The sequence below is a fragment of the Melanerpes formicivorus genome, unplaced genomic scaffold (assembly GCF_026170545.1).
Source record: "Melanerpes formicivorus ecotype bairdi unplaced genomic scaffold, bMelFor1.0.p_v2 SCAF_72, whole genome shotgun sequence".
Taxonomy (NCBI): Eukaryota; Metazoa; Chordata; class Aves; order Piciformes; family Picidae; genus Melanerpes; species Melanerpes formicivorus.
In genome coordinates, this window is record NW_027142424.1 from 2,786,859 (window position 1) to 2,812,212 (window position 25,354).

At 46.8% G+C, this 25,354-nt stretch overlaps 2 protein-coding genes and 1 pseudogene across 8 annotated transcripts in view; 2 read left to right on the plus strand and 1 right to left on the minus strand.

The window, feature by feature from the left end:
* Positions 1–11,749, plus strand: part of KDM2B (lysine demethylase 2B) — a 125,136-nt gene extending 113,387 nt beyond the window's left edge. For 3 of the 6 annotated variants that reach the window (XM_068163462.1, XM_068163460.1, XM_068163457.1), the window contains 8 exons: positions 2,473–2,559; positions 3,097–3,366; positions 4,363–4,401; positions 6,036–6,709; positions 8,179–8,342; positions 8,819–8,980; positions 9,676–9,894; positions 10,324–11,749. In XM_068163462.1, the coding sequence (XP_068019563.1) occupies positions 2,473–2,559; positions 3,097–3,366; positions 4,363–4,401; positions 6,036–6,709; positions 8,179–8,342; positions 8,819–8,980; positions 9,676–9,894; positions 10,324–10,505 (1,797 nt within the window). In that variant the 3' untranslated portion in view covers positions 10,506–11,749. The remainder of the gene's footprint in view (positions 1–2,472; positions 2,560–3,096; positions 3,367–4,362; positions 4,402–6,035; positions 6,710–8,178; positions 8,343–8,818; positions 8,981–9,675; positions 9,895–10,323) is intronic. The other 3 variants (XM_068163461.1, XM_068163458.1, XM_068163459.1) reach the window with 2 other exon arrangements.
* Positions 11,750–12,054: 305 nt separating this feature from the next.
* RNF34 (ring finger protein 34) lies at positions 12,055–23,090 on the minus strand. 2 transcript variants are annotated; one of them, XM_068163464.1, is made up of 6 exons: positions 22,896–23,090; positions 17,660–17,878; positions 15,955–16,344; positions 15,598–15,654; positions 15,163–15,364; positions 12,055–13,771 (listed from the first exon to the last, which is right to left on the minus strand). In XM_068163464.1, the coding sequence occupies exons 1-6, from the start codon at positions 23,073–23,075 to the stop codon at positions 13,584–13,586; spliced, it is 1,236 nt and encodes a 411-aa protein (XP_068019565.1). In that variant the 5' UTR covers positions 23,076–23,090; the 3' UTR covers positions 12,055–13,583. The 2 variants fall into 2 exon arrangements, with proteins under 2 accessions (XP_068019565.1, XP_068019566.1); XM_068163465.1 differs by lacking the exon at positions 22,896–23,090 and adding an exon at positions 22,547–22,751.
* LOC137453884 (poly(A) polymerase gamma pseudogene) lies at positions 18,211–19,982 on the plus strand (annotated as a pseudogene).
* Positions 23,091–25,354: the final 2,264 nt, after the last annotated feature.

Sequence of the window (25,354 nt, forward strand, 5' to 3'; positions counted from 1 at the left end):
GTGCTTGTATTTGAACTGTGCTGAGGACAGCCAGGGTGTTCCATATACTAAGAAGTGTCATGGGGGGTTTCTGACACACTTTTTTCACTGAAAATACTATACCAACACAAATGCTCATTTTGCTGAACAGTTTCTTCTGAGAAGGATCTTGGTGAGTGTTTTGCAAGTGCAACATTGCTTCCAGAGGGAGCTAGTGAGATTTTGGGAGGGATGTTATATTGCCTTTTTGTTGCTACAGAGTGTTTGAGCTGCACCAATAGTGATTAATTTTTCTTTCTATGTCTCAAATTGCTGGTGATGCTGGTTAGCATGTGTGGGTGCAGTGTTTGATGCTGCTTCCTTAAGGAAAAGGGGGTTGTTTTCCCCAGGAGGAGCCTGTTCTTTGTCATTTTAGGTGGATATAGTGATAATGATAGGAAAAGTGAATGTTTAGGTGCTTTGTCTGAAGAGCAGGAATACAATGCCCTTTCCCAGCACAGCTGCACTGCTGCCTGTGGCTTCAGCCCTGGTGTGTTGTGTTGCCGGTGTCACTTCAGCCGTGCCACTGCCAGAATCAGTGGCTGTCACTCAACGATGTCACATCAGCATCCTGGGGGCTCCATATTTCCCAGCAAGACGACTTCACAGTAGCATGGTTTGCAGTTTAGACATTCTGATGCTGCAGGTTGGTGTCTGAAGATGTTCCATGCTGTAGCTTGGCCACCCACCTGCTGATTGTAACAAACACTCAGAACTGGCTCCCACCAAGCCCAAAAGGCTTGGGACGATTTGGTGGCAGGTTTGTGTGTGTGTCTAATTAGTTTGCTTACAGTTCCTCACATCTGTTCAGTTCCTTAAACTTCACAGAAGGGACAGAGCTGTAATGCTTTCCCTTCACTAGCATTTGTTCTATATTCAGTGCAGGAAATAACTTGTTCCCAACTTGGGCCAGGGCCAGGATTTTTTCCCCCGAGGCAGAGATGTATACAACAACTCCTGGAGTATCTTACACCTACCATGGGAAAGAAAGTTCAAAGGCATACAGTTGTGATAAAACCAGTATTTAAATTCTGCCCACTTCATTTACTCATTTATTAACTCCAGAAGACTTGCTGAGAGAGACTGACATGTCATCACTCCGGCTAGATGGTGAAACTAGACTGACTGCTGTCTGCCTGGAGAACCTGAGGAAGCAGCTCCCCTAAACCCAAGGGCTTGCTCCAGCACAGCTGGTGCCTTTTCACTGAGCTGGGAGGAGAGGAGGAAACACTTCAGAAACATGAAAACTCTGCAGATCTCTGCCCCTGCCTGTTTCAGCAGCAGTCTCCTGCTACTGTGCTGCTGATGCCAGTGCCCAGCTATTTGTCTTGACAGCAACACGTTTTTGTTGTCTACAATAGTAATGAATTAGTCTCTTTTTTTTTCCCTTCCCCCCACAAGGTTTTTTTCTGACTATATAATAGCCCTTAGATGTGAATGTGCCATCAGAGAGCGTGTGTAGGGCATTCTTAGCTTAGCTCTACTTCTCTTCCTCAGTTCCATTCACAAGAGTGTCTTCTCAGAAACACCTGTCTCCTGTTTGGAAAGTCATGTGAGTTTCCTTACGGGAGTTCAGAAACCAGCAGCGCCTAAGCCGCACCGGGCAGAGGCCTCCTGCTACCACAAGTGTAACAGCCCTGAGTGTGCAGCTTCTCCTTCCAAAAGCACAATGTCACAGTCTGAGAGGCAGTGAAGTGAAGGAGTAGTAAGCATTTCTCTGGACTAGCTGGGTAAATGTGGGTGTGAGAAAGCTTAAAAATGCCTTCATGTGTCCAGGCTTCTGAATAAAAGTGCCTGTTCTCAGCTGACTTGGCATCACCGTTCTCATTGGCACATGGGCCTGAGGACTGGAGGCAAGGGACTGTTAGTTCTGATCCATAAAGAAAAATATTTTAAGCAACACTTGATTACAGTGCAGGGTGCTTGGCTTCTAAAAATGCCAAACTATTAATGTATGGGAAAAATCCCATCCTGTGAAAAGATCGGACTGTGCCGTGCTCTGGAGGCAGGCGGGCTGGGCTTTGCAGATAAGTGGTGTGGGAGGACATTTGGACACGGCGTGATCACAGTTGTGGGTCTGGGGTGTTTTGGTTGGGGTGGGTTTTGGTTTTTTGAGAGAGCAGAATGTGCCCTGTGTTAATTGGAATGGTGGCTGACCTTCACAAAAAGCCCAGACCCTGAACCCTTTGTCAGATACCAATTTGGCCAGCATGCTTTCCTCCTCTGGTGACATCATCAGCGTGGGAGTTGTGCAGGTCCAAGGGCTTGCTCAGCAGCACCAGCAGGATGGTGCAGCACCTGCGGTGCTCTGCCTCTCTTGTCTGCAGCCCCTGGGAGGGCAGCAGTTGGTCAGAGAAAACTGGGCTGTGCAACATGCCCCTGAATGATCAACCTGGAACCTTCTGCAGCTTTTTGCAGTATGTTGTGAACTGAGCTGTGTTTCTCTCTCACCAGGTGAAGGAATCAGATGGTGTGGTGAATGATGAGCTGCCGAACTGCTGGGAGTGTCCAAAGTGCAACCATGCAGGGAAAACTGGAAAAGTGAGTTTACTGGGAATAAGTGGTGCTGAGATACAAAATCTCTGGCATTCCCTCTGGCTTGTAGATAGAATTTTGCCCAATACCAGCTTTGGATTTTTGTGCTTAATTCAATTGACTTGAAGGAAATAGGCTGATGGCTTCCTGTTCTTTAATATCTGTTGTATTCTTGTTCCTTGTACCCACACTTCACCCAGAACCTGGGGAATATTTAGGTTAGTTCTGTGCACTGGTGCATGTTAATTTGTAAAATGAAAATACTCCTTGGAAAGGAAAAATAATCCAGAAGCAGTTTTGCATAACCTGAAGTGTCTGCTGGAATTGGTGAAACATTCTTGCTTTGCAAACTGAGCCAGACACTTGCAAGTCCATAGTTAAAAACCCAACTTCATGGAGGTTGAAACTGCTTCACTCTTACTCCTCGCTAATAATTTTGCCTGCTACAAAGTGATTATTAACCCACCAGTGCTGGATGCAACTTAGACAAAGAGCTGAAAAAGGGGTAAGATATAAAGTTTGCTTGTGTTTTGTGTCTCTTTGGCGTACAAGCAAAAGCGCGGACCAGGATTCAAATACGCATCAAACCTCCCGGGCTCGCTGCTGAAAGAACAGAAAATGAACAGAGACAACAAAGAAGTAACAGATGCTGCGAAAAGGAAAGGGGATTGTGAGGAAACTCCCAGGAGGAAGTCAGAGGAACATTCCAAAAAGACTCAAGTTGACTCAATACTGAGGAGAAAATCAGATGAAGTGCATCTGTGGAGGAAAAGGAAATTTGAGAAACCCCCAGAACCCACCATGAGAAAGCGGGTATGGCAGACCTCTCTTGTGTGCTTACACAGATGTGCATGGGCTGGCTGGGGATGGTGTCTCTTGCCTTCTGGCTTGTAGCTCATTTTGAAATCCCAGATTGTTACCCAAAAAAAAAAAAAAAATTGAGATGTTTTACCTTCCTTTCTGCAAACTGCTAGTCTGATAGGACAGTAGTTTGAGCAGTGACACTTGGGTTGATGTTCAGAGGCTGAAAACACTGGCGGCTGTTCTGTTCAAAATACTGGAATACCCTCTTTAACTGAAAAGTCTTTATAAGATGCTTGTTAGGAGCAAGATGAAAGCGAGTTTTTAATGGACAGTTTTTTTCTCTCTCCACCTGGTGGCGCATGGCAGCTGGATTTGAGGCTATTCAGGGATCCACAACACACAAAACCCATCAGAGTGACCTTTAGAAGTGACACCTTCTGTAGCCTGCAGAGAGGAGGAGCTGCTCACAACAGTGACATAGACAGCTTTTCCCTGAATCTGGCAGTCAGAGCTTTGAGGCCAGGCAGGGACACTCTGAATTGTCATGTGGATTGCAAAATATGGTGCTTGGGGTGTACAGAAACGCTGGTTTTCAGAGGTAGAAATGAGGACTCGGATTTAATGTGTTTCATGAGGACTGAGGGCTTTAAAACCAGATTCAGTGACTGGCTTGGTATTGCATATGTAGCTGATGAGGAGTGGCAGGCAGCCTGCCCTGCAAGGCTTGACAATGGGAACACTGGAGTCTGGTAAATGTAGGGACTGGGGTTGCTTTGGTGGAGTGAGAGAGCAGAGTTCCAGGTACCAGTTTATGCCTATCTGCTTTCTGGCCATGCTTTCCTTTCCCATCCCTCTGGACTCGCTGTAGTGTTGATGGATGGCTTGAACTGTTCCATATAAGCCCCACAGTGTGTGAGGAAAACACTGTGCATCACCACCAAACCTTCATCAGACAGCACAACAAGTGTCCTGTTTTGGGGTTTTTACTTTTCTTTCTTCCAACAGCTAAAACTTGGAAAAGAAGACAAACTCTTCAGGAAGAAGGTACTTTGCCTTTTTAATAGATGTGTTCTCAATCCCTTTTAATCCCTTCTCCTCATGTGAGCTGAACGGTGAGCCAGTTTCTCTATCAGTCATGTCCTTGTGTCATTGCAGGTGTTTTTATTATCCCATTTACATCCTGAAATTACAGAATCTCTCTCATGGAAGCTTGACATTCCAGGATAGTTTAGCAGCAGTGTCTGGTTTGATATTTTCTGGAATCCCACAGTAAAATATAGCAGCAAGCTGTGTTTTGATGACCCAAGGAGTGAAATTCTGTTTCTCTACCCATGTTTTGCTCTTCCTGTGTGGCTGAATCTTGGTCTCTGCCACACAGCCCCTCAGTGGTCTGTACCACAGCACATCCCTGGTGTCCCCACTGACACTCCTAGGGGTGACCTGGCAGATGGGTGCCAATTCCCTCTCACAATCTGGCATGATAACAGAAGTCTGACACCTTTAAGCTCTCCATATGAAGAATGCTGCAAGCTGCAAGCAATCTGATGTTGTAATTTTTTTTATTCTAACCTGTCATTAACTTGCTGTGACCTCTCCCTTTATATGTTAATTTAAAGACAGGGTGATCAGCTTTCTCTGCTGTGTGCCACAGTCTGAAGCATGGGAACACATCCACTGACTTGATCCAATTAGTTTGTTGTGCAAGCACAAACCTTGTGATGTAACAAGTGTGTTCATAGCAGTTCGCTCTTGCTTGCCAGTTTAGGTCTCTTCTTGTTAGAGATATTTTGTTTAACATTTGGTGTCTTCTTTCTTGCTTGTAGTGATCAGATTAGACTTGAAGCCTTCCCTGGTCTTAGTTTGTAGGTCTCTCACACTTCTGTCTGGTGTGCATCAAAGAGAAGTTTGATGAACACGAGCAAGTGAAGTACAGTTTGCTATTGGGATCAGCAACTGGGGCAGGGAGGAAGGTGCCAGCTAACTCCTGGCAGCCTGCATTGTGTTGGAGATGGTGTCAGCATGAGGTCTTGTCAGGCTAGTGGCATGTCAAGCCTGTCAGTTACATCCCAGCTCTATATGCACCAGAGGTGAGGGGAGCTTGAGAAGACAGGAGAGTTTAGTAGATGTAAAGGGGAAGATAAAGCTAAAGAAACAAGGCTGTGAGTGTCCAGCAGTAAGGGCCAGGGCAGCACAGCCGCAGTGCAAGTCGGGGAGTACACTCCAGGAGGCCTTAGACATTGGCCTTTTGGCCCCTGGGCATGAATGCATGTCAGCAGTGCTCCCAGTGGGTGCTTTACCCAGTCAGAATGGCCCAGCCTGGTTTCTTCTGGCCTGCTGGGAAAAAGCTGTCTATGGTGTGCTGCTCATCTCCTGAGTAGAAATTGTCCACTGTGTAATGAGTAAGGCCCTGAAATCCGCAGGATTCTGCATGGTGACTAAATGCATTTATCACTCTCTGGGAGTCCACAGAGCCGGTAGCTGGACTCCTCATCCATGATGGCACTTGAACTTGATACCTTTGGCCGATGAGTGTACCCTTGTGCTGGGATGGGTGGGGCCCAGCACTGGCAGGCAGCCCGGCCCCCCCGGGCAGGGCTGCCTGTGTGGAGCATCAGCATGTGAAGTATTGCTGAGTGTGTTCTTGCTGCAACAGTCAGCCCTTGTCTCTTCCTTTTCAGCGGCGATCGTGGAAGGCTCCAGATGACCGAACTGCCATGATCAAACCCCTGCGGCGCCTGAAGCAGGAGCCAGAGGACGACCTGCCAGAAGCACCCCCCCGGTCCAAGGACAGTGACCAGTCACGGTCCAGCTCGCCCACTGCGGGTCCCAGTACGGAGGGTGCCGAGCCCAGGGACAAGAAGAAGTTCAAGATGAGGAGGAAAAGGCGGCTTCCCAATAAAGAACTGAGCAAGGAGCTCAGCAAGGAGCTTAACCAGGAGATCCAAAAAACCGAGAACAGCCTTGCCAATGAGAATCACCAACCCATCAAATCTGAACCTGAGAGCGAGAACGAGGAACCCAAGCGTGCTTTGAACAACAGCGAGAGACTCCATAGGTTCAGCAAAGGGTTGAACGGGACTCCCCGGGAGCTGAGGCACCAGCTCATCCCCAGCCTGCGAAGCACCCCACGGGGAATCGCCCGGCCGCCGCCCTCGCTGTCTCCTCCCAAATGCATTCAGATGGAGCGGCACGTCATCCGGCCACCTCCCATCAGCCCCCCTCCAGACTCGCTCCCCCTGGATGATGGGGCAGCCCACGTGATGCAGAGGGAAGTCTGGATGGCTGTCTTTAGCTACCTCAGTCATAGGGACTTGTGCATCTGTATGAGAGTTTGCAAGACCTGGAACAGATGGTAAGGAGGGTGGGAGGCTGAGCCGGGTCTAATGTGTAGTGGGATGGACACAAAGGGAAGTGGTTGATGTAAGCACTAATACCTCCTGGAAGAGGTTGTCACTGAAGCTTTTGTTGAGCCCACGGAGAGGGTGTGACCAGCCGTGTCTGGATAAGTAGCAGCTTCTGCTTTCTCAAGAACAGCAGTTCCCAGCGTTTCTGATGGGAATTGTGTGTGTGTGTGAGAGAGAGAGAGCCTTGGCGTCAGCCTGCCGGGGCTGTAGCACCCAGAGCAGCCTGTTCTGTAGTTAAACACCACAATGTTCTTGCCTGCTGGAACAGCTGGTCTAGGTCGTGCTCAGTCTTGGTGTCATTCTGCCCCAGGACTTCCTGACTGCTTATGCACTCATTTGTTCAGCTCAGCTATTAAATATCTATTGAGATATAGTGAAGATCTGCCCTGGATGTGCTCAAAAGATCTATGCTGATCGTTCCCTGTGGAGGGGACATGGAGAGCTGTCCTGGCTGTGTTCAGTGCCAGCAGAGATGATGGAAGGATCCTTCATTAACTGTGTTTGCTCACAGTGTGTCCGTTTGGTGCCTGGGGTGCCAGGGTGTGAGCACTGACATGGTTGGTGGCTGTGTGGCAGCAGGAGGCATTAGTGGGCAGACTTAACCTGTTCACTGATCTCACTGTTGTCTCCTGTTGGCTGTCACCTCGGATCCAACTGTGATGTGCACACAGATGGGCCAAGGGTAGCTGAGCCTCCATTCTAGCACAGTAGTAACAAACTGCGTGAATGACAGGGAGGTTGAGAGGTTGAGAATTCAGTGCAAGATGTGTGGGGAGTGTCTCCTTTGTGGGCTTTTGGTGTCACTGAAAGCTGGTAAATGCCTTTTCTACTCAAGTGCAGTATTTTTAATGGGGGGGGGGGGGGAAGTGCAGAACCTTGTGCACTTGTTAGGGCTTCTTGTTGCCCTTAGAGAACCATAAAGAGCATAAAAAGATATAAGCTATGCTGATAGGAACAACACTGACACACAGAACGGGGGATGGGATGTGTTTTACAGAATTCCCTGGTTTTAAGTAAGGAAAGCGCAGGGGAGATGAGGGCAGCGGTGTTTAAAACAAGCCTTGATAGTCAAAAGGTAAGCAAGAGGGTGGTGTGGCTTGTCTTCAGGCTAGAAAGTGGATTTTAGTAAGTGCTGTGATGACTTCAAATGGGGGTCTGAAATTGTTAGATAGTTGGAATTCTGTGGAAACAACCTCGTGCTTTATTGCATTGTGTGTTTGGAGAGACTCCAAACCTAGGTGCCGTGGTGTGTGGTGCTGTGCTTCTCTGAGCATCGCTCAGCCTCGTATTTGCTGTTTTCAGTTGAATGCTGTAGTTCTCCCTGCTGTTTAATGACACCTTTTAAAGTCTTGCAGAAATCAAAACCAGTGTCAAATTAAGTGCTCTTGCCTTTTCTTTTTTTTTTCTTTTTGGGCAGGTGCTGTGACAAAAGATTATGGACCAAAATAGATTTAAACCATTGTAAATCCATCACTCCACTTATGCTTAGTGGCATTATTAGGAGACAGCCTGTAACCCTTGATCTTAGCTGGACAAATATATCTAAAAAGCAGCTGAGTTGGCTTATCAACAGACTGCCAGGTAAGTGATGCTTTTTGACCACTGAATTTGGCAAGCCGGTTTGTGCCTGGACTGCAGTCCCTGAGGAATGTCTGCAGGGATCAGGGTGTCCTAGGAGAGGAGTTAGATTCATGGGAATGAAGCATCATCAGGTTAAAATGGATCCAAAATGAGTTATGTCATGACTGTGTCATATGTTGGGTAGAATAATTTGAGCAGGTCTTTGTCAACAGGTGAATGCTGTGGAAAGTGTTTATGTGACTTTGTTCTTGGAGGATTGGGGGGATGGGGTGTCTGCAGCCACCTACAGTGCACAAGGTTGCAGGTGATGGGAGCAGTGGAGAGCTGGGCAGGAGGAGGCTTGTGGGGTCCCTGCTTGCTCTGGAGTGGTTTGTCAGTGTGGTACTGGGCTTCACCCAGCCCGTGTGTGGTAGCAGAGATCATTGTGAATGGCCTTCTGGTAGGCCACATGCTCCAACTTCTTCTCTTATCTGCAGGTCTTCGAGACCTGCTGTTATCAGGGTGCTCATGGATAGCAGTGTCGGCACTTTGTAGTTCCAGTTGTCCATTACTCCGAACTCTGGACGTGCAGTGGGCAGAAGGACTGAAAGACGCACAAATGAGAGACCTCTTGTCACCACCCACAGATAACAGACCAGGTAACAGGCGGCAGGAGCACGCGAGACCTGTCCCAGCCATCATGTGGCACATTCTGCTGCTAGTCCCCCTTGGAGGAGTTGGGCAGGACCGCCCATAGCCAGCACTGGTGGGCTTCTGGGCTTCCCTGATGTGCTAGGTGTTTGAAGTAGAGACTTGAAACGCCTCCTAGCTGCAAGCCAGGGGGTAGTGAGTGATGTTCTCTGGCTGCTGAGCAGTCATCTGAGGCCCCGTGCTGGTTTTCTGTCTGGCTTTCTTCTCTTCAGGCTGCAATGGGTGTACTTTAGAGAGTATGGAAGCCCTTTCTTCCAGTTCAGGGAAGGAGCAGTTCTGTGGATCATGCCACAGTCGCCTGGATTTCAGCTCAGGTGAAATTTTGAGTAAATCAGATCTGCTTTCTGACGTGCACTGCACAGCCTACTGCTTTTTCCCAGCTTGTAATTCTGCTTGCCCCTGCAGTTACCTTCATCCCTTTTTGTTTTGAAATCAGAAGGTGGCTTTGTCCACATGCCTTCTCCAAAACCCGACAAGTGTTCCTGCTGATGTCCCCTCTGAAGCTCCAGGCAGGCAGAAAGCATCCGAAGTTGACACAGGGCAGCAGTGTTGTGTGTCACAGTGCATTTCATACGGAGCCACAGACGTTGGTAGCATGGGGGGAGGCTGTGGGAGTGACCTGCTGCTGCCTCTGCTCTTCCAGGTCAGATCGACAACCGGAGCAAGCTACGGAACATTGTGGAGCTGCGCCTGGCTGGCCTGGATATCACAGATGCTTCTTTGCGGCTGATCATAAGGCACATGCCTCTGCTCTCCAAGCTCAATCTCAGTTACTGTAACCACGTGACAGATCAGTCTATTAACCTGCTGACCGCGGTCGGAACCACCACGCGGGATTCGTTAACAGAAATTAATTTATCAGGTAAGCACCCCAAGGGCGGGGCAGCCAGGAGGATGGGAATTGCCCCTTGGTATTAGACTCTAGTGAAACATTCATCAGGATGAGGAAGGTTTTGCCCAGATCTTCCCCTGCCCCTGGGGGAAGTTCACCCTCCCAGGGCTCCATTTAAGCAGCTGGATACGTCAGTAACTCAGCAGCTGCCCAACTCGTCTGTCCCTGCAGCCTTGTGTTGCACCCAGCTCATCCTCCACAGGGTATTTTCCAAGGCTCTGTGCATCTGGCTGCTTTGCTTGAGCTCATCACTCTCCTAGAGTCACAGGGATCAGGGACCGGTGATGGGTACAGCTGGGCACAGCACAGGGTGGGCAGAAAGGACCTGCCACAGCCCTGGTGCTGGAGAACAAACCCAGACACCCTGCTAAATTTCTCCCTCTGTTGCTTCCCTGTCAGACTGCAATAAGGTTACTGACCAGTGCCTGTCTTACTTCAAACGTTGTGGAAACATCTGCCAGATCGACCTGAGGTACTGCAAGCAAGTGACAAAGGAAGGCTGCGAGCAGTTCATTGCAGAGATGTCAGTAAGTGTTCAGTTTGGGCAAGTGGAAGAAAAACTTCTGCAAAAACTGAGTTAGTTAAAGGACACATGTAAATACTGGGGGGGTGGGGGGCAAGGGACTGAGAACATGTAGGGATTTTATTTTCAATTGGGAACTTGGAATATTGGAAATACTGCGCTTGGATTTTACAACTCTTGTCAAGGAGAGGACAACACGAAAACTACCCACGAGGAGAAGTTCAACCTGTGCCACTCATTCTGTCTGCCTGGGATGGCCTGCACTGGCTCTTATGCAAAATTCATAAGGCGACTGTTATTGCTGATAATTGTCCACACCCAGAAGACGCCGCCCCGTCTCCCAGAAGCGACCGTTATTTAAAGTACCACAGCATGTGCTTGGTAGTGTAAATTTGATTTCTGCTTTTCATTTCTTTAACAACAAAGGGGAGGGAAAGAAGAAAAAAAAAAAAAAGATTAAAAAAAAAGGAGGAAAAAAAAAACCCAAGAAAAAGGAAAAAAAAAAACCCCACCCAAAAACAACAAAAGAAGTTGGTGTCATCGAAGTGGACCACGCACCGCATTTCTGCCTTCTTAAAACACCTTTTGTTTTGTTACATCTTAACATTATGCAGAACTATTTTTGTACAAAAAAAAAGAAAAAAAAATTGTTTAAAGATTATTTATGCAATGTTTGAATGCATTACCCAGTGTTTCGGTTTCGATTGCCAATTTTTATCTTTACTTATGGTAGGCGAGAACTTAACCTATACTTCGTAGACAGTTATCTATCTACAAATGTGCCCAGGTCAGGAAAAGTAGGTTAATACTTTCAAACTTCAAAGCATGTTTTAATGGAAGTTTATATCCTGCTTTGTATACTTCAGAAGTGACATAAAGCATGTTGTGGAAATAAGGTGTAAATTATAGTTGAAGTCAAACACTTTTATCTGTATAGAAATCACCTTTTTCTCAAAGTTTTAAAAGAAAAGGGAAAAAAAAAACAACCAACCAACCAAACCCCCAACCAATTCCAATTCCAGCTTTTGCACATAGGAGGGTTTCACTCTGTAGCATGAGCTCTTGTACTCAATATAAAATTAATTTATACAGTGAGTCCAGCCGTAGAATAAATGGTCAACCGTAGTCTCTCTTTCTTTGAAGTGTGAGTTGAGTTCTCATTTAAGATTTATAACATGGTTATTTCCTGATTGTAAAACTCTGCATTCATAAGTGCCATTGTTGTACGGTGTTGTTTTCGTAGACCTTCCTGATGCAGTTTTACCTTTGTTGAATTTGTATAAACAATTGTACAAAACCAGGCACTGGCTCTGGGGGTTTCTGTCCCAGCGCGGGGGTTCTGCTCTGGGGGGAGTGTCTGTGGTGAGCCCATGGGGTCACAGCTTCCAGCCTTGGGGCAAGCCAGGTGTCACAGCAGGGTCCCCTGTTGCTGTGCAGCACTCGGTCTTTGTTGTGTGCCTCAAAGTTGTATTTCCTCCCAATATACTGGAATCTGCCAATACCTGCATCCACCCTCCTCTAGCCGGAGGCACACTAAAATGTTAAGAATGTTGAAGCACCAAGAGAACTCCCACTGCTGGTTAAGGAAAGAGACAGAGGCTGACAAAGCCCATCATCAATCTTTATTAATCTTGTGTCCCTAATGATCAGCGTGCTAGTAACACAGAGGCTCCAGGATTTAAGTACCATTAAGAAGTTAGCTCTGAAAAATAAAGCCAGAGCAGGTTTGCTCCCTTCTGAAAAATAACAAGCAGTGTTTCTAAGCTGCATGTTTTACCTTGAGGAGCAGCTACTTTCTCTTTTTCAAGCCAACTCACTTTTCCACATAAAGGATAAAAGCATGTCCAATAGTACAATAGAATAAAGTACCACAGCTGAGGCAAAACAGGGCCCTGGCTCTGTTACTTCTCTAGCGTGTGGCCAACAAAAAGCAGAAACTAGCTTCCTTGTTGAACCCTGCAGAAAGGATAACCATCCAGGACCGACTAGATCCTTCCTCACCTCCAGGGAACTTAAGCAAACAGTCTCAGGCAGCCTGCCCCTAACACAAGGGCTGTTCTTGCCACCATTTTCACTAAGTCATCTGTCACAGATGTCCTACTAGAACTGCAAATTCTTGCTCCAAGAGGACCCTTAACCCTGATGCTAGCACAAAGCCTAGTTAAGAGACAAGGCCAAGGACTGACAGCACCACAGGTCAGCTTGCAGCCACTAGGAAGTGTGGTTAATAGTGACTCAGCCTGGGGGGGGGTCTGTGAAGAGTAGGTTTCAGAGAAACCAAGGTCCCCTTCCCAGTTAAGGTTAGCAATGCTATATGTACATTCCACATGTTAGCAGCAAGTAGTTTCTGACCCTGATTTGTATTCACAGTAACATCAGGTTGTCGGCACATGGCATACAATCATCTGTAAGATTAAGAGTTACAATAGGCATGAGTGGTTTAAGGACCACACTCAGTATGGTTACTGTACCCCTGCTTAAAAAAATACTTCAATCCTAACCTAAAAAACACTCAGTAACTAATTGGTATTTGGACAGCACAGCCCTGCACTGTAGCAGAGTTCTGTGTAGTCACACAGAATGGCTAAGACAGTCCCTGTACAGGGACAGCCATTGGGGATGAAGCAATCAGCATAACACAGATGATTGCTTAAGGGCTCTCTGCAGGTCCAGTTAATGGCAGTGCTCCCTGCAGTCCTGGTTTATGCTGTTAACACTGGCACAGCGACAGTGTCAGCGCAGTTACATTCTAGAGTTAGGTAAGAGCTGAATATTCAACTGCTATAGTTGCTGCTTCTAATGCACTAGACAAGGTAAGATGCTGATGTGGTGGCACAGCAGTGTCTGAGCACTGACCGTGGGACCATGAGGGGATGTTCTTCAGAAGAGAGCAAGAACTGCTGTAAACAGTTTGAGGGGTTGTAAGGCAGCACTGTCACTGCACACACAGATGTCACCTTGTGCTGCCCACCCCTCCTATTCACTGTGCTGTAGAAAAACGTTCCATGAACTTCTAGATCCTGCTGTTCCAAATGCTGTTTGTTAGGAACTAAAAAGCTGACACCGGCCCCTTTTTCATCACTCCTGCCCCCAGGATCCCAGAAGGGCAGTGATAAAAGGCGGCTCTGATCGCTGTTTAAGACTTGAAGACGTGCACAGCCCGCACCACATACTGTCGGCAGATGGGGCACTCGCTCATCCGCTTGCCGCACTTGGTGCAGGTGACCATGTGGCCGCACTCCAGCAGGACGCAGTCGATGATGGCGTCCATGCAGATGCGACACAGGTTGTCATCGTTGTCATTCAGCTGCATTTTCTCACCCTCTGCAAACCAACAGGAGAGGTCACACACGCAGGCCTTGCAAAACCAGTTCACTGCTAGCCCAGGCAGCCACTCAAATAGCAGCTAACTCAGCATGAAGCAGTGCTGCTCCCTGTTCACAAGTTTTTCTGGCCCACAGCTAAGAACTAATCTACAGGCCTTCAAAACAATGAAGAAACAAGAACCAGAAAAGCCCTTCAGTGAACAGCAAATATTTGATTTCACTCTTTAAACTCAGAGACCATTTTCAATTTGGAATAAAGACAGCAGTAACTGGATTAAAATTCAGAGCATGTTGGTTTTTCATCTCCAAGCTTACTTCTTTCAGCAGAACACTTGCCACAGAAGATTAAACACAGTAATACTGAAGCAAGCTAAGGAGCGGAAGCCCTATGCAGACCATAAAGGTGGCAGAACTGAGGAAATCCTGTCACATTTCATCACCAATTGACGCTATCCCTTATCAGTAACTGAGTGTTCCATCAGACCACATTACCAAGCTATGTGTGATGCTTGGTTTCAGGCTGGTTTGCAATTCAAACTGCAGATCTCACCTAAGCCATATTCTGATAGTCACTACTGGTCCCTCCACCTCTATAGTCCTTTTCCACCCCAGTTAGCCCAGCCCATTATTTCACACCTGATTATCACAGTCCCTGCAGGGTATATGTGCTGGAACCACCTGGCTATGCAGTGGCCCAGGGCTACAGAGTTTTCCAGTCTCCAGCCTCCTGTTCTGTACAGCCTGACTGCAGGATGCAGGCATCTTTCCAGCTGGGTACAACATGGGGAAGTTGCTCCTCGTGATTACACTTTGTCTGTGGATGTACCCCAGCCACACAAGTGAAGGACTCCCAACTGCTGAGTGCAACAGAGGGTGGAAGAATTCTAGTGCCTGAGCTGCATCCACAGAACCACCTTATCATGACAACATGGACGGAGACCAAAACACTTGAACTTGGACTCTTGCCCCCGCAGCTTTTAATTCTGTACCCACAGCAAAAGACCTGAACTGCTCTGGTGTGTTGGCAGGTACTGAGCTGCTATCATGCTAATGCTTTGTGAAACCTAATAGAGGATGTGGAGGTGCCAAGTTTCACATTCTCCAAGAAAGCAGTTCTCAGTTGTGCAATTTTACCTTCACTGTGAAAGCTGAGAGCTCTCAGCTTTGGGAAAAAGCCTCAAAAAGCCAGCACAATCCTAGAAAGCTTCAGTTACTCACTAGAAACACATTCAACTGCTCTAGGTGCACCATGAATTGTTAAAACCCACTTCCCAGTTGTTCCTGCTGAGCAGCCCAAGCTAGAGACCAACTCCTTCTGTTGGCAGAACCGGCTACCAGAAACCAGTAAAGAAGTAGTCTTAAGAAAGTGGAAATAAAATAGAAACCTACGTGTCTTGTGGTTTTCCTCGTTCTCTCTGTACAGCCTGCTCACTTTTTCCACAAGTTCCCATTTTTCACAGCAGCCTGAGTAGTTGACAAAATTACAGGCGAGTATTTCCTTCAGCTGCCGAACGCTCAACCCTTCAATGTCTTCCAGACTTGAAATATCAGACAGTGATGCCCTCGTTCGCTTTCTGGACAGTCCAGGGGTCTGAAACACATCAACTGTATGTTCTTAACTGTCCTGGGAAGTTCAGAGCACTGGTGCTATATAAAGTTGCAGCAGCTCAGATAAAGTTTTAGTTTTTTCAAAGCAAGAACATGTAGATAGGTACAGCTAGGCACAGCAAATGCTGACCAGACTACAGCCCGATACTAAATGCTGACAAACGCTCAGAGTATCACATGCCAACATTGTATCCTGTGGATGGGTTCATATCTCACCTGCTCTTCTGCGCTTTCATCTTCTTCGTTATTTATAGAGGATGTTTCCGTTTGTCCCTGTGTACAGAAGGAAACTCATCAGGATACGAACTCATTATCTCCTATAACCATCTTCCTTTGTACCGAACGCGTCACAGATGACAGTGACATTTTGAAGTGTCACATGCTGCTGATAATTACTGATTTAAGTCAACTTCTGTCACCTCAACCAGCAATCACTTCAAGTAATCTGGTTTCAGGTGAAAGGCACAAAAGGCATTTTCCTGCCACCCTGAACTGCACCACCTGGCATTTCAAAGCCAGGCACCCTGTGGTGCCAGCTGTGCTCTACCACAAGCCACCCCTTCGTTACCATACCTGTAAAGCTGTTCCGCTCCCTGTGCTTCCCCTCCTGCTGGCGAGGTCTCCTTGAGATGACACCGATACAGACATAGAAAATGGATGAGTGAAAAACCCTGAAGTCTGTGACCGTGACGAATGCAAGCTGCTAGCGTCCATGTCTGCCCCTGAACCTAATCCGTGGTGGCAGAGCACCAGATCCACCAAGTCTTCTTTCTCCCTGCACGTATCTGTTGGTATGTTTCTGAGAATCAGATACTGACGCAGATCCTTCACTTTCAATCTCATTAACTGAGGCCGCTGAAAGGCTGTTTCTTGCAGCAAGTGACAAGTGGAACATCTTCGAAGATTCTCTTGCAAGACTGAACAAACTGAGCAGAAATCCTTCTTGCAGTCACAACACACATGCTGGGGAGAGAGAGAAAATAACCATTCAGTAAATCACAGGAAACAAATCCAGACCCTGCTCTTCTCCAGGCTACAGAATTTACTAATTAGTGTCTTAATCATCTATTCTGACATGCATCATTTTTAGGATTAGAGTCTAGAAAACTGCCCTGTCAAATAGTTCTGCAGGTGTTCCACAGCAGTCTAACTTTTGCAGCACTGCTCTCAGCTGGTTTGAGGCTTCAATGAAAAACATGAGTAAAGCAACAAATGAAGTACTCAAGTTGCAGCTTGACCAAACAAAACTGAAAGTCACTTTTATGATACAGTAGAACACTTATCAGTAAACTAAGAGTCACTGCTGTCCTTGTGTAAAACCAGCAAAATCCCTGAACTTTACAGAATATACATCCTCTAGATGGAAAGAAGTCAGAGCAGGCCTTAAACCAGATGAATCACATGGTAAATACTCCCAAACACCCAGATGTCATTTCTGAAGGGAGCTTTGTTCTAGAGACTCACTACAACATACAAAAGCTACAACAGGCAAGACTCAGCAATAACTGAAAGGGTCATCTCATCTGCTGTGAACACATCCAAACTCTTCAAGCTTGTCAGGATTTTAGTAAATTAGTATTAGCTTCAGAGAACATCCCTACACAACCCATACTTCAACAAAGCATTTGCCAGGCAAATGACAGGATCCTGAGACAGGGGAAAACTGAACAACCAACTGAGAAAAGAGGTTTTGTGTTTATCTAAATGAGCTGCGGAGAATTAGGTCACTGAGTGGACAAAGTGATGCTGGACAGTCTCGATACAGAGAAATACTAACAATCTCCATTTATTTATCTGAATTAACCCCCTAACCTGCTTCCAAATGAAGAGGTGGTTGGAGTGCAGCAGAACTAAACCTGGTCAGGAGCCAAAGAGTGTTTCACAGAAAGAAGCTGTGACGCTGTGCTGAGAGATTTTAGCTTTTCCATCGCTCAGTTTGCTGATTCCAGTTCTCAACTGCTATGTTTGGTATAATCTTCCAACCCAGATTTGTGTTATTGTTCAAGACTCTGAAGCTAAGAAATGTGTCTTCCAAATTAGAATCTGCCGATTTTTGGTCAGACCAGACCAAATGTGTCACTGATTAATGAACATCAGACCTCTTAACCTCTAATGCTGCCTGACAGTAATTTCCTGCAAGCTCAGAAAGGCACTTGCTCTATCCCTGGCCCTCTGCCTCAGGTTTTCTTATCTAAGGAAAAACACAAATTCACCTCCCAGTGCACTTACAGACCAGTTCATACAAGCACAGTTACTATGGAATAGGAAAGAGACTCACCTTTTTCCTGAACACCGAGAAGGAAAGCCCACAGGCTTTGCAGACTATGTTAGTGCCCGCAGCAGCCGTGGATGGGTAGGCTGAGAAGTCTGTATTTGGTGCGAATCTGAAGGGGCCAGCTCCTCCCCCAAAACCAGCCTGCTGGCCACGGACAGCTCCAGTCCCCATGACTTCATTCAGCAACCCACAGCAGGAAGCCCACATGGAAGTAGCTCCCGCCTGAAAATATTCACAAAGCAAACAAAGGGAATTAATATCGGAAAGTCCACATCAGATGTGACTTGCTACTGAAGAGCTACTTGGCTCCGTCTGTCATCATCCCAAAAGCACGCGGCGAGTCCCCAGAGCTGCAGGAATTCAGCAGGCTAATGCCTGGAGCGGCCAGAAAAACCTCTGCTTCCCAGCTGCAAACTACAGCAGGCAAGAATTGCTTCTAAGAGGCCCGTGCCAGCACACGGAGCTTGCCCTCACAACTCCTTTTCTAGCAGAGTTCCACACAGAAAGGGTGAGGGATCTGAGGAGGCAATGCAACAGCGCAAAGGACGAGACTAATGCCATTGTAGGCGAGGGGCAAAACCTGAAATGACGACAGGCAGCAACTTGTCATCATTAGAGCAGAGCTGTCTCCTGAAGGATCTTCTCCAGAACTGATGGAGTTCTTACATGACTCACAAGAAAACTCTCTCTACAGAAAAACATTTCTGGGTTCTCAGACTCTGAAGAACCAAACCAATCACAGACCCATAGAAGGGTTGGGCTGTGTGTTGTGCAGAGAGTTGTGTTCATGAAGGAGATGTGATACTTCTAGACCACAGAAGCAGCCTCCAGGACACTATGGAGTTAATTCACCAATTAGCTTGGCTCCTCCTGAGAAGCTGGCTGAAGCAATGAAGCCATTTGGGGTATTTGAAGATGAGAAAGAACTGAATCACAGGCTGGTTGTTCTTAGAAAACTGAGTAACTTTAGGTCAGAGAAAGGATTTCTGAACTTTCTGAACGCAAGAACCCTCACTTCCAGCAGTAGCAAACATTAGTGGCAAAACATTTATAAGCTTGGAGGACATACTAAAGCATGTAATCTCTGCTGACAGAGATGCTGTGAGTGTTGCCCCCAGACACATGGAAAGATTAGCTTTTTTTCAGTCATTCCTTGTAAAACTCTCAGGAGGCAATCAGATACTCTAAGAGCAGCTGAAGATGCGCACGTACCAGCTGTCAAGTTTGAGTTTGATGGCATTGAGACTGATCTCATCTTTGTTAGACTCTCTATGCAAACTGTTTCCAACAATCTTGATGTTGGAGGTGTCTTCTGTACAAGCTTGGATCTAAGATGCATACAGAGCTCAAATGGCTGCAGTGTTACTTATGAAATCTTACATCTAGTGTCAAAGAAGAACTTCCAGCTCATACTGTGTGCAGTTAAACTGCAGTCAGAACGATGTGGTATTTACTCCTGGGATTTCTTGGTGGGGTTTCCTGAGCTATGCTATTAGCTTGTCAACTCTATCACAACACTTTGGCTTCTACTCTTGTGAACAAGTTCTTCCTGGTTTCAAAATGGGAACAAGCAATCCCCCATTACTGAAACAACCTGAAGACAGCAACCTTAATTTACCAGTATGGGACCCTGGGGTGAACCCATCAGGGTGGTGTCGCCTAACACCGATCATCACCCCAGCCTATCCACAGCAGAACTCCACATACAACATAGTTATATCAATGTGAGTGTAATGGTAGAGGAGTTTAAACATGGCCTTGCAGTTACCAATGAGATTCTTCAAGGAAAACCAGAGTGATCAAAGCTCTCTGTACCAGAAGAACAAACATTGTATTGTACCTCCACTGAAGGGCTGCACTTGGAGGAGATATGCCACGTTGAATCTAAAATCCTTGTGCTGGCTGGCAGCTGGGAGGGGAATGAATCTGTAGCTATGGCACAGGCAAAGCCACAGCCTTTCCCTGGCAACCAAGAACTCCATAAACAGAGTGAATGTGTGTCAATGGGCCTTCTTGGAATGGCATTCAGGGAAGTGGAAATGCAGAAGTGTTAACATCGGTTCAACAGGCCTTACACAGCCACTCACTGATACAGTTTGACAGACAGGCAAACAACCTCAGTGGGCTAAAGGAAGGTCTGAATATTGAGTGAGCTCATGTGAAGAGGACAAATCTTCATTACAAACTAGTTATGAGCTAGCTTCTATGAGAGGGCAACTCTTTTCAAGACCTCCCTGAACATGTTTTGTTGTCTTGCAAAATGTTTACCCAAAATTAAACTAAACTTATCCTGTACTGGTTGGATTTTGAGGTTGAGTCTCACAATCTTGAAACACTGCCAAGAATTCTAAATACATAAACTGCTGCTTTTTATCCTTGAAAGCCTTTAGCACTAGATTGTCTGTCAAAAGTGCATGTTCTACTTAAAGCTGGAACTTAAGACTCCAAGTTGTTTGGATCACGTGTTTAATCACTGTCATGGGGCTCACTGAAACCTACAGAACACAAAGAACAAGGCAAAGAGAATCACACCAAGCTCTTTTCAAAAGGAAGTTGAGTGGCACAACTTCCTTTAAACCACCTTTTTTTTTTCTCCATACTTTTTTTCTTAACAAGGCTGACTACAGCTGTTGTGGTTTTCATTCCAGAGCAGTATCTTATCTCTTTTTCCCCCCCCCCCCTTCCCCAAATCATGAAAATACAAAATAATTGCTTTGAGACTTGTAGTGCTTGCTGTAAATCCTAAAGCAACCAGAGCATGCACTTCAGCTCAGTAATGATGGTGCTTTCATTCCTGTAGTAGTTAGACTAATTTCTGTATGAAACTGCACCTTTCTCCTGAACCAAACACAGTTCTGTTACATTTGTGGGAACTCAACACAATACCAGGGATATGCCAGAACGTCTCCTTTCAAACCACTGAGCACAGAGGTAAGAAAAGAGCCCTCACCCTTCATTAGAGAAGCTGTGAGAAATAATGCCACAGGACCAAACATGTTCTACGAACATGTTCCTATAAGCTCCTTAATTACAGAGCACCAAAACCACCTCCTCAACCCACAGAAACCTAGCACTTCTCTTTTACCCTTCAAAGTTGGCATTAGAAGTCTTGCAATACAACAAAATACCGAACACGGTCATTCTACTTCTGCACTGTACCACACAACACAGTGTGCAGCACTAACATCTAATGTGCATGAAACCAATTAAATTCACTAGTGTAATTGTACAGGTATTTCAAGAGTAAAATTAATCCCAGGTGTAACACAAAGCATCCAAGCTGTGGGCACTTCAGGCACAGGAGAAAATCTTCCTAAGGTTCCTGCAAAGGGAGTCAGAGTATCACAGTGTCGCCAAGGTTGGAAGAGACCTCGAGGATCGAGTCCAACCTGTCACCACAGACCCATGACTAGACCATGGCACCAAGTGCCACGTCCAATCTCCTCTTGAGTCGAAGGAGGATGAGCTCCAGTGGCCCTTCCCCGACCTCCAGCCCAGACACAGGGAGCCCCAGCACGTGGCTGCACTCAGCAGTGCACCCTGCTCTGGGGGCCTGCCCGATGTGTCCTCAGGCTTCTGTGACAATCATTACCATCAAATTGAGACTTGACTAATAAAGAGTGGAAACAGATCAATATTAAATTTTCCTATACCAACCAAGCTGTGCATAATTCTCATTTATTAGACATGTGTAATTAACTTTTCAGAAACAAATCCTGAAAACCAGTGGTTCAACCCAAGAGAGTTACAAGCTTTAAAAGTTAGGACTGCTGAAAAATGTTTTTCTTAAGTTGCCAGTTGCTTAAACATTACTCTTCATTCCTCACATATACTGAAAAATTGGTGAGCTAGTGCATGGTTAAAAGATTTAAGAAGAATCACAGGAAAATGAAATTATGAACGAAAAGGGTCTGCCAGAATTCAACTTACTCCATTTATGTGACTGTTTTTTTTTCTTGTTACCCATTTTTGGATACGTGAACGTTGTTAATATCAAACTGAAAAAATCTCATTAGACTTACTGACAAGCATTCAGTCATTCTAAGGTGAAAGGTAAGGACACGTGGGCATCCTTAATTCTCTCCTTAACCTAAGTCAGCAGTGGATTCTTTCTATGCACTGCTGTCATTAGCCGATAATTGAATTACACTGTCTAGGCTCTTCATATTACTCTGTAAAAGAAACGAGACCATGCTGAAAAGCACCAACAGAAGAGACAAATGAGACACAGGAAAACAAAACCTCCCTCCCTTGAGAATTAATTAAAAGCTTGCCAACTTCTGCACCAAAATCTCTCCATCAGCCACCACTTCCCATATTCTCTCCTCACAAGCTGCCATCAGCGATCTTCTCTTTCCACACCTTAAGTGCACCCTACGGGGGCCAAGTACTGCGTTTGAAGTTCTCTGCTCTTGTTTTTGGCTTTAAGGGCGTTCAGTAACCTGATCAGAGTATGACCTGAGACAAGACACTCACCCCACGGAGCTTCTATGCTACTCCTTACACATCTTTGCAAGGAGGAAGTGCTACCAAAGCCAGCAGACCAAGAGCAGAGCAGCAAAACTGATTTTACTCGTTTTTTTTAGCTGGATTTTCTTCTTTACACCCACCCCGAGTTCAAGCAAAGCCACCTCAGAGATCGAGCGCCCCTCGGAACCCGCCGAACTGGGAGATCCCCGGTCCTCACAACCCTCAGCCCTGACCTGGAAACCCAACGTCAGTCAACCCCGGGCGCGCAGCAGAGCCTTTGGGGAGCGAACCTGCGGCCGCCCGGAGCAGCAACCCCCCCCGCCCGCCATCCCCCCTAGCCGCTACCGTGACCCCCGCACACCCCCACAGCAGAGGCAGGCTCCCAAGCGCCGCACCCCTCGCGGGTCCAACCCCCCTCACCGCTTCAAGCCCGGCTCCGTCCCGTCCGGAGCCCCGCCACTCCTTCAACCGCCGTTACCGGCAGGGGATCAGCGCGGTCGGTGTGGGGGCATCGGGGCGGGGGCTCGCCTCAGGCGAAAGCTCCAGGCCCTGCCCGGCTGCTGAGTCAGTGAAGGGCGGCGGGACTCCTCGGTAAGGCGACCCCCAGCCCGGGCGTCTCTCGGTAACAAGACAGCGGCAGCGGCCAGGCCGTGCAGGCTGAAGTGGGGAGGGAGGGGCAGCACGGCCCGTCCCACCGGGGTCCCGGCCCAGTCACGCCCGGTTCGCCCCCCTTCTCTCTACCCAGAGGAGGAACACCCGCCCCACTCACCTTCATGGCCGCTTCAACGCCGCCGCCACCCGCGCTCCAGCGCCGTCTGCCGCCGCCTTTACCGGGCGCCGTCCGCCGCGGCGACCCCCGGCGCCAACCGCCCCGCCGGGCCCCCACCCTGCGCCGCGTCCAACGGGCCGCCTCACGGAGGGCGGGCCTTCCCGCAGCGCTGCACGCCATTGGCTGTCCTGCCGCCGACAGCGAGCGGGCGGCGCCAATGGGAGGAGAGGAGGCTCCTGTATGTTGGCGGGCGCGGAGGTTCCGCGGGTGCTAAGGGGAAGGTGGTGAGGGCGATAAATGTCCCTCAAAGATAGGGAAGAGAGGGAGCTGAGATAGCTGTTAGTGCGTAAATAGTGATGTCACTGGGATAGGACGGAACTTTTACCTCACGGTTCTGGTTGTCTTAGGGTTTTCGTGTGTATTTAAGCAGGTTTACATGCCAAGGTAGCGAGCGGTGGCTGTCATCGTCCAGCGAGCTTCCAGCCCTGTGCCTCCGCGGGTGTGCAACAGGGCTGGGGCCGATCGGGCAGTCTCCGAAACTCGGGTGTTTTGGCACCGCTGCGTATGGTCAGCCGCTTGTCTCAAGGAGAATGAAAAGCCCCAGAGCTGCAAGCAACAAGCCGAAGTGGCGGTTATTCTGTCAAGCCCTTTGGTGGTAATCTTCAAATAATAGAGGGGTTATTATTGGAAAATCCATTTCCAGCTAGCATCTATATCCCATTATTATTTTCTCTATGGTCTGAAAGAGATACATATAAAACCCAGTAATAATAGGTTGTAAGAACTGAAAGCTTTCAACCAGAAAAAGACCCAACAATGCAACCCCAACCAAGTCTTCAGGAAACCTTTACATAAGAGCACACAGGGCCAAGAACAAAGCTTTTGCCAAGAAGAGGAACAGACAGAAGCGGCTGAAAATAAATGTTGTTCACAAATCAAATTTACTGGTACAAAAGGTTGTATGCAGTCTTTAATAGTTTCTGCAGGCTGGAACTATTTTTGGAGCAAGTCAGATAAAATAACTGAGTAAAAAAAAAAAAGGAATTGGTCTGTAATTGTCCTGAGAATGACACAGGCTTGGCAGCATTAGCATCAAGAGCATATACGTAGTGCAGTCTGACTTCTGGATTGTAAGTCGAAAGCAGGTCATCTCTTTCTGGAAATGTTTGTGCTCCTCAGCAAGCTTTTGATATGCCATTAGGTTTTACAGATGCTTTAATAAAAAGTGCCATTCCCTCCCCCCCCCCCCCCCCCCCCCCAATAACAGCCTGCAATTTTAGTCAAAGCTACTGAAAAGAGAGCAGAAAACCTTTGTGAGTACAATGTTGGCACAAGCAACGGCACATTTCCCACATTTCTCATGCAAGAGATTCTTTAAGACACCTTAAGAAATACCAGTGTGGTTCAGTTCTAAAAAAAACTTCTGTCATCTAAATTCTGTAAAAAAGTCACTCTTGAAGTACCAAATTATACACAGATATTACATTTTAATAATCTTACATTATAACATGAGAGCTCCTCATGCACTTGCTGTAAGCTGGGTAAAAGCTCTGTCCCACGGATAAGCCAAACCAAGCAAAACCTACATTTTTTCCTTTAGCTCTGCTGAGAACTTGCCAGTAAGAAATGCTCCCAAGCACAGATGTGTTAGGGAGTAACGTGGGCCTGACAGAACTGAGATCTGGTGACTGTGCTGGCAGCTGCAGCTGCCACTCCCACTTTAATTCGGGCAGATCATGATGAATCATATTCATAACATGTGATTTGAGATCACTGCTAAATTGTTATCATGTCAATTGTTTTTAAACAAGGAACTTCAAACACTCTTGGCTGCTCTGTGGTTGAAAAAGTAGCATTTGCAGAGGTTCTATTAATACAAGACTTGCCCTCGCTGAGCCTTCTGGATTGTGCCAAAGAAGCATTAAAAGATTTAAATCTATTAATGCTGCATGTCCCATTTACTTCTGCCATGAAATAACAAGTGACGATGACTCGCTGCAGCTCAGTAATCCCCCAAGATGTTACAAATCACAAGGGAGAGAGGAGGAGAAGTGACTCTTACCAGGAATATTCATTTGTTTTAGTAAAGTATTTGGAGGGGGGGTGAGAGGGAATGGGATTTTCAGATTATTATACAGGAAGAATCATCACAGTATCCATTTTTTTTATACCAGAGACTTTGGGAGTACCTTTGAGAAGGTTTTCGTATTTGTTCAACAAACTCAGCCTTGCCCTAAATATCCCCAAACACAGACAGTGGCCATTTCATGCTTCATAAGCTGAGGCATGGTACTCAGCCTATTTTAGGTAAGGTAAAAGCTGACTTTAGATTCTTACCTAATCTTGGATTTATTACAGACAAAATAATTTCTTGCTGGTTATTTGGAGGGCTGGTTTTTAGGTGTATGAATTTACATGCTTAAAAAGGACAGTCTAGATGTGCTCTGTAGCACATGCTG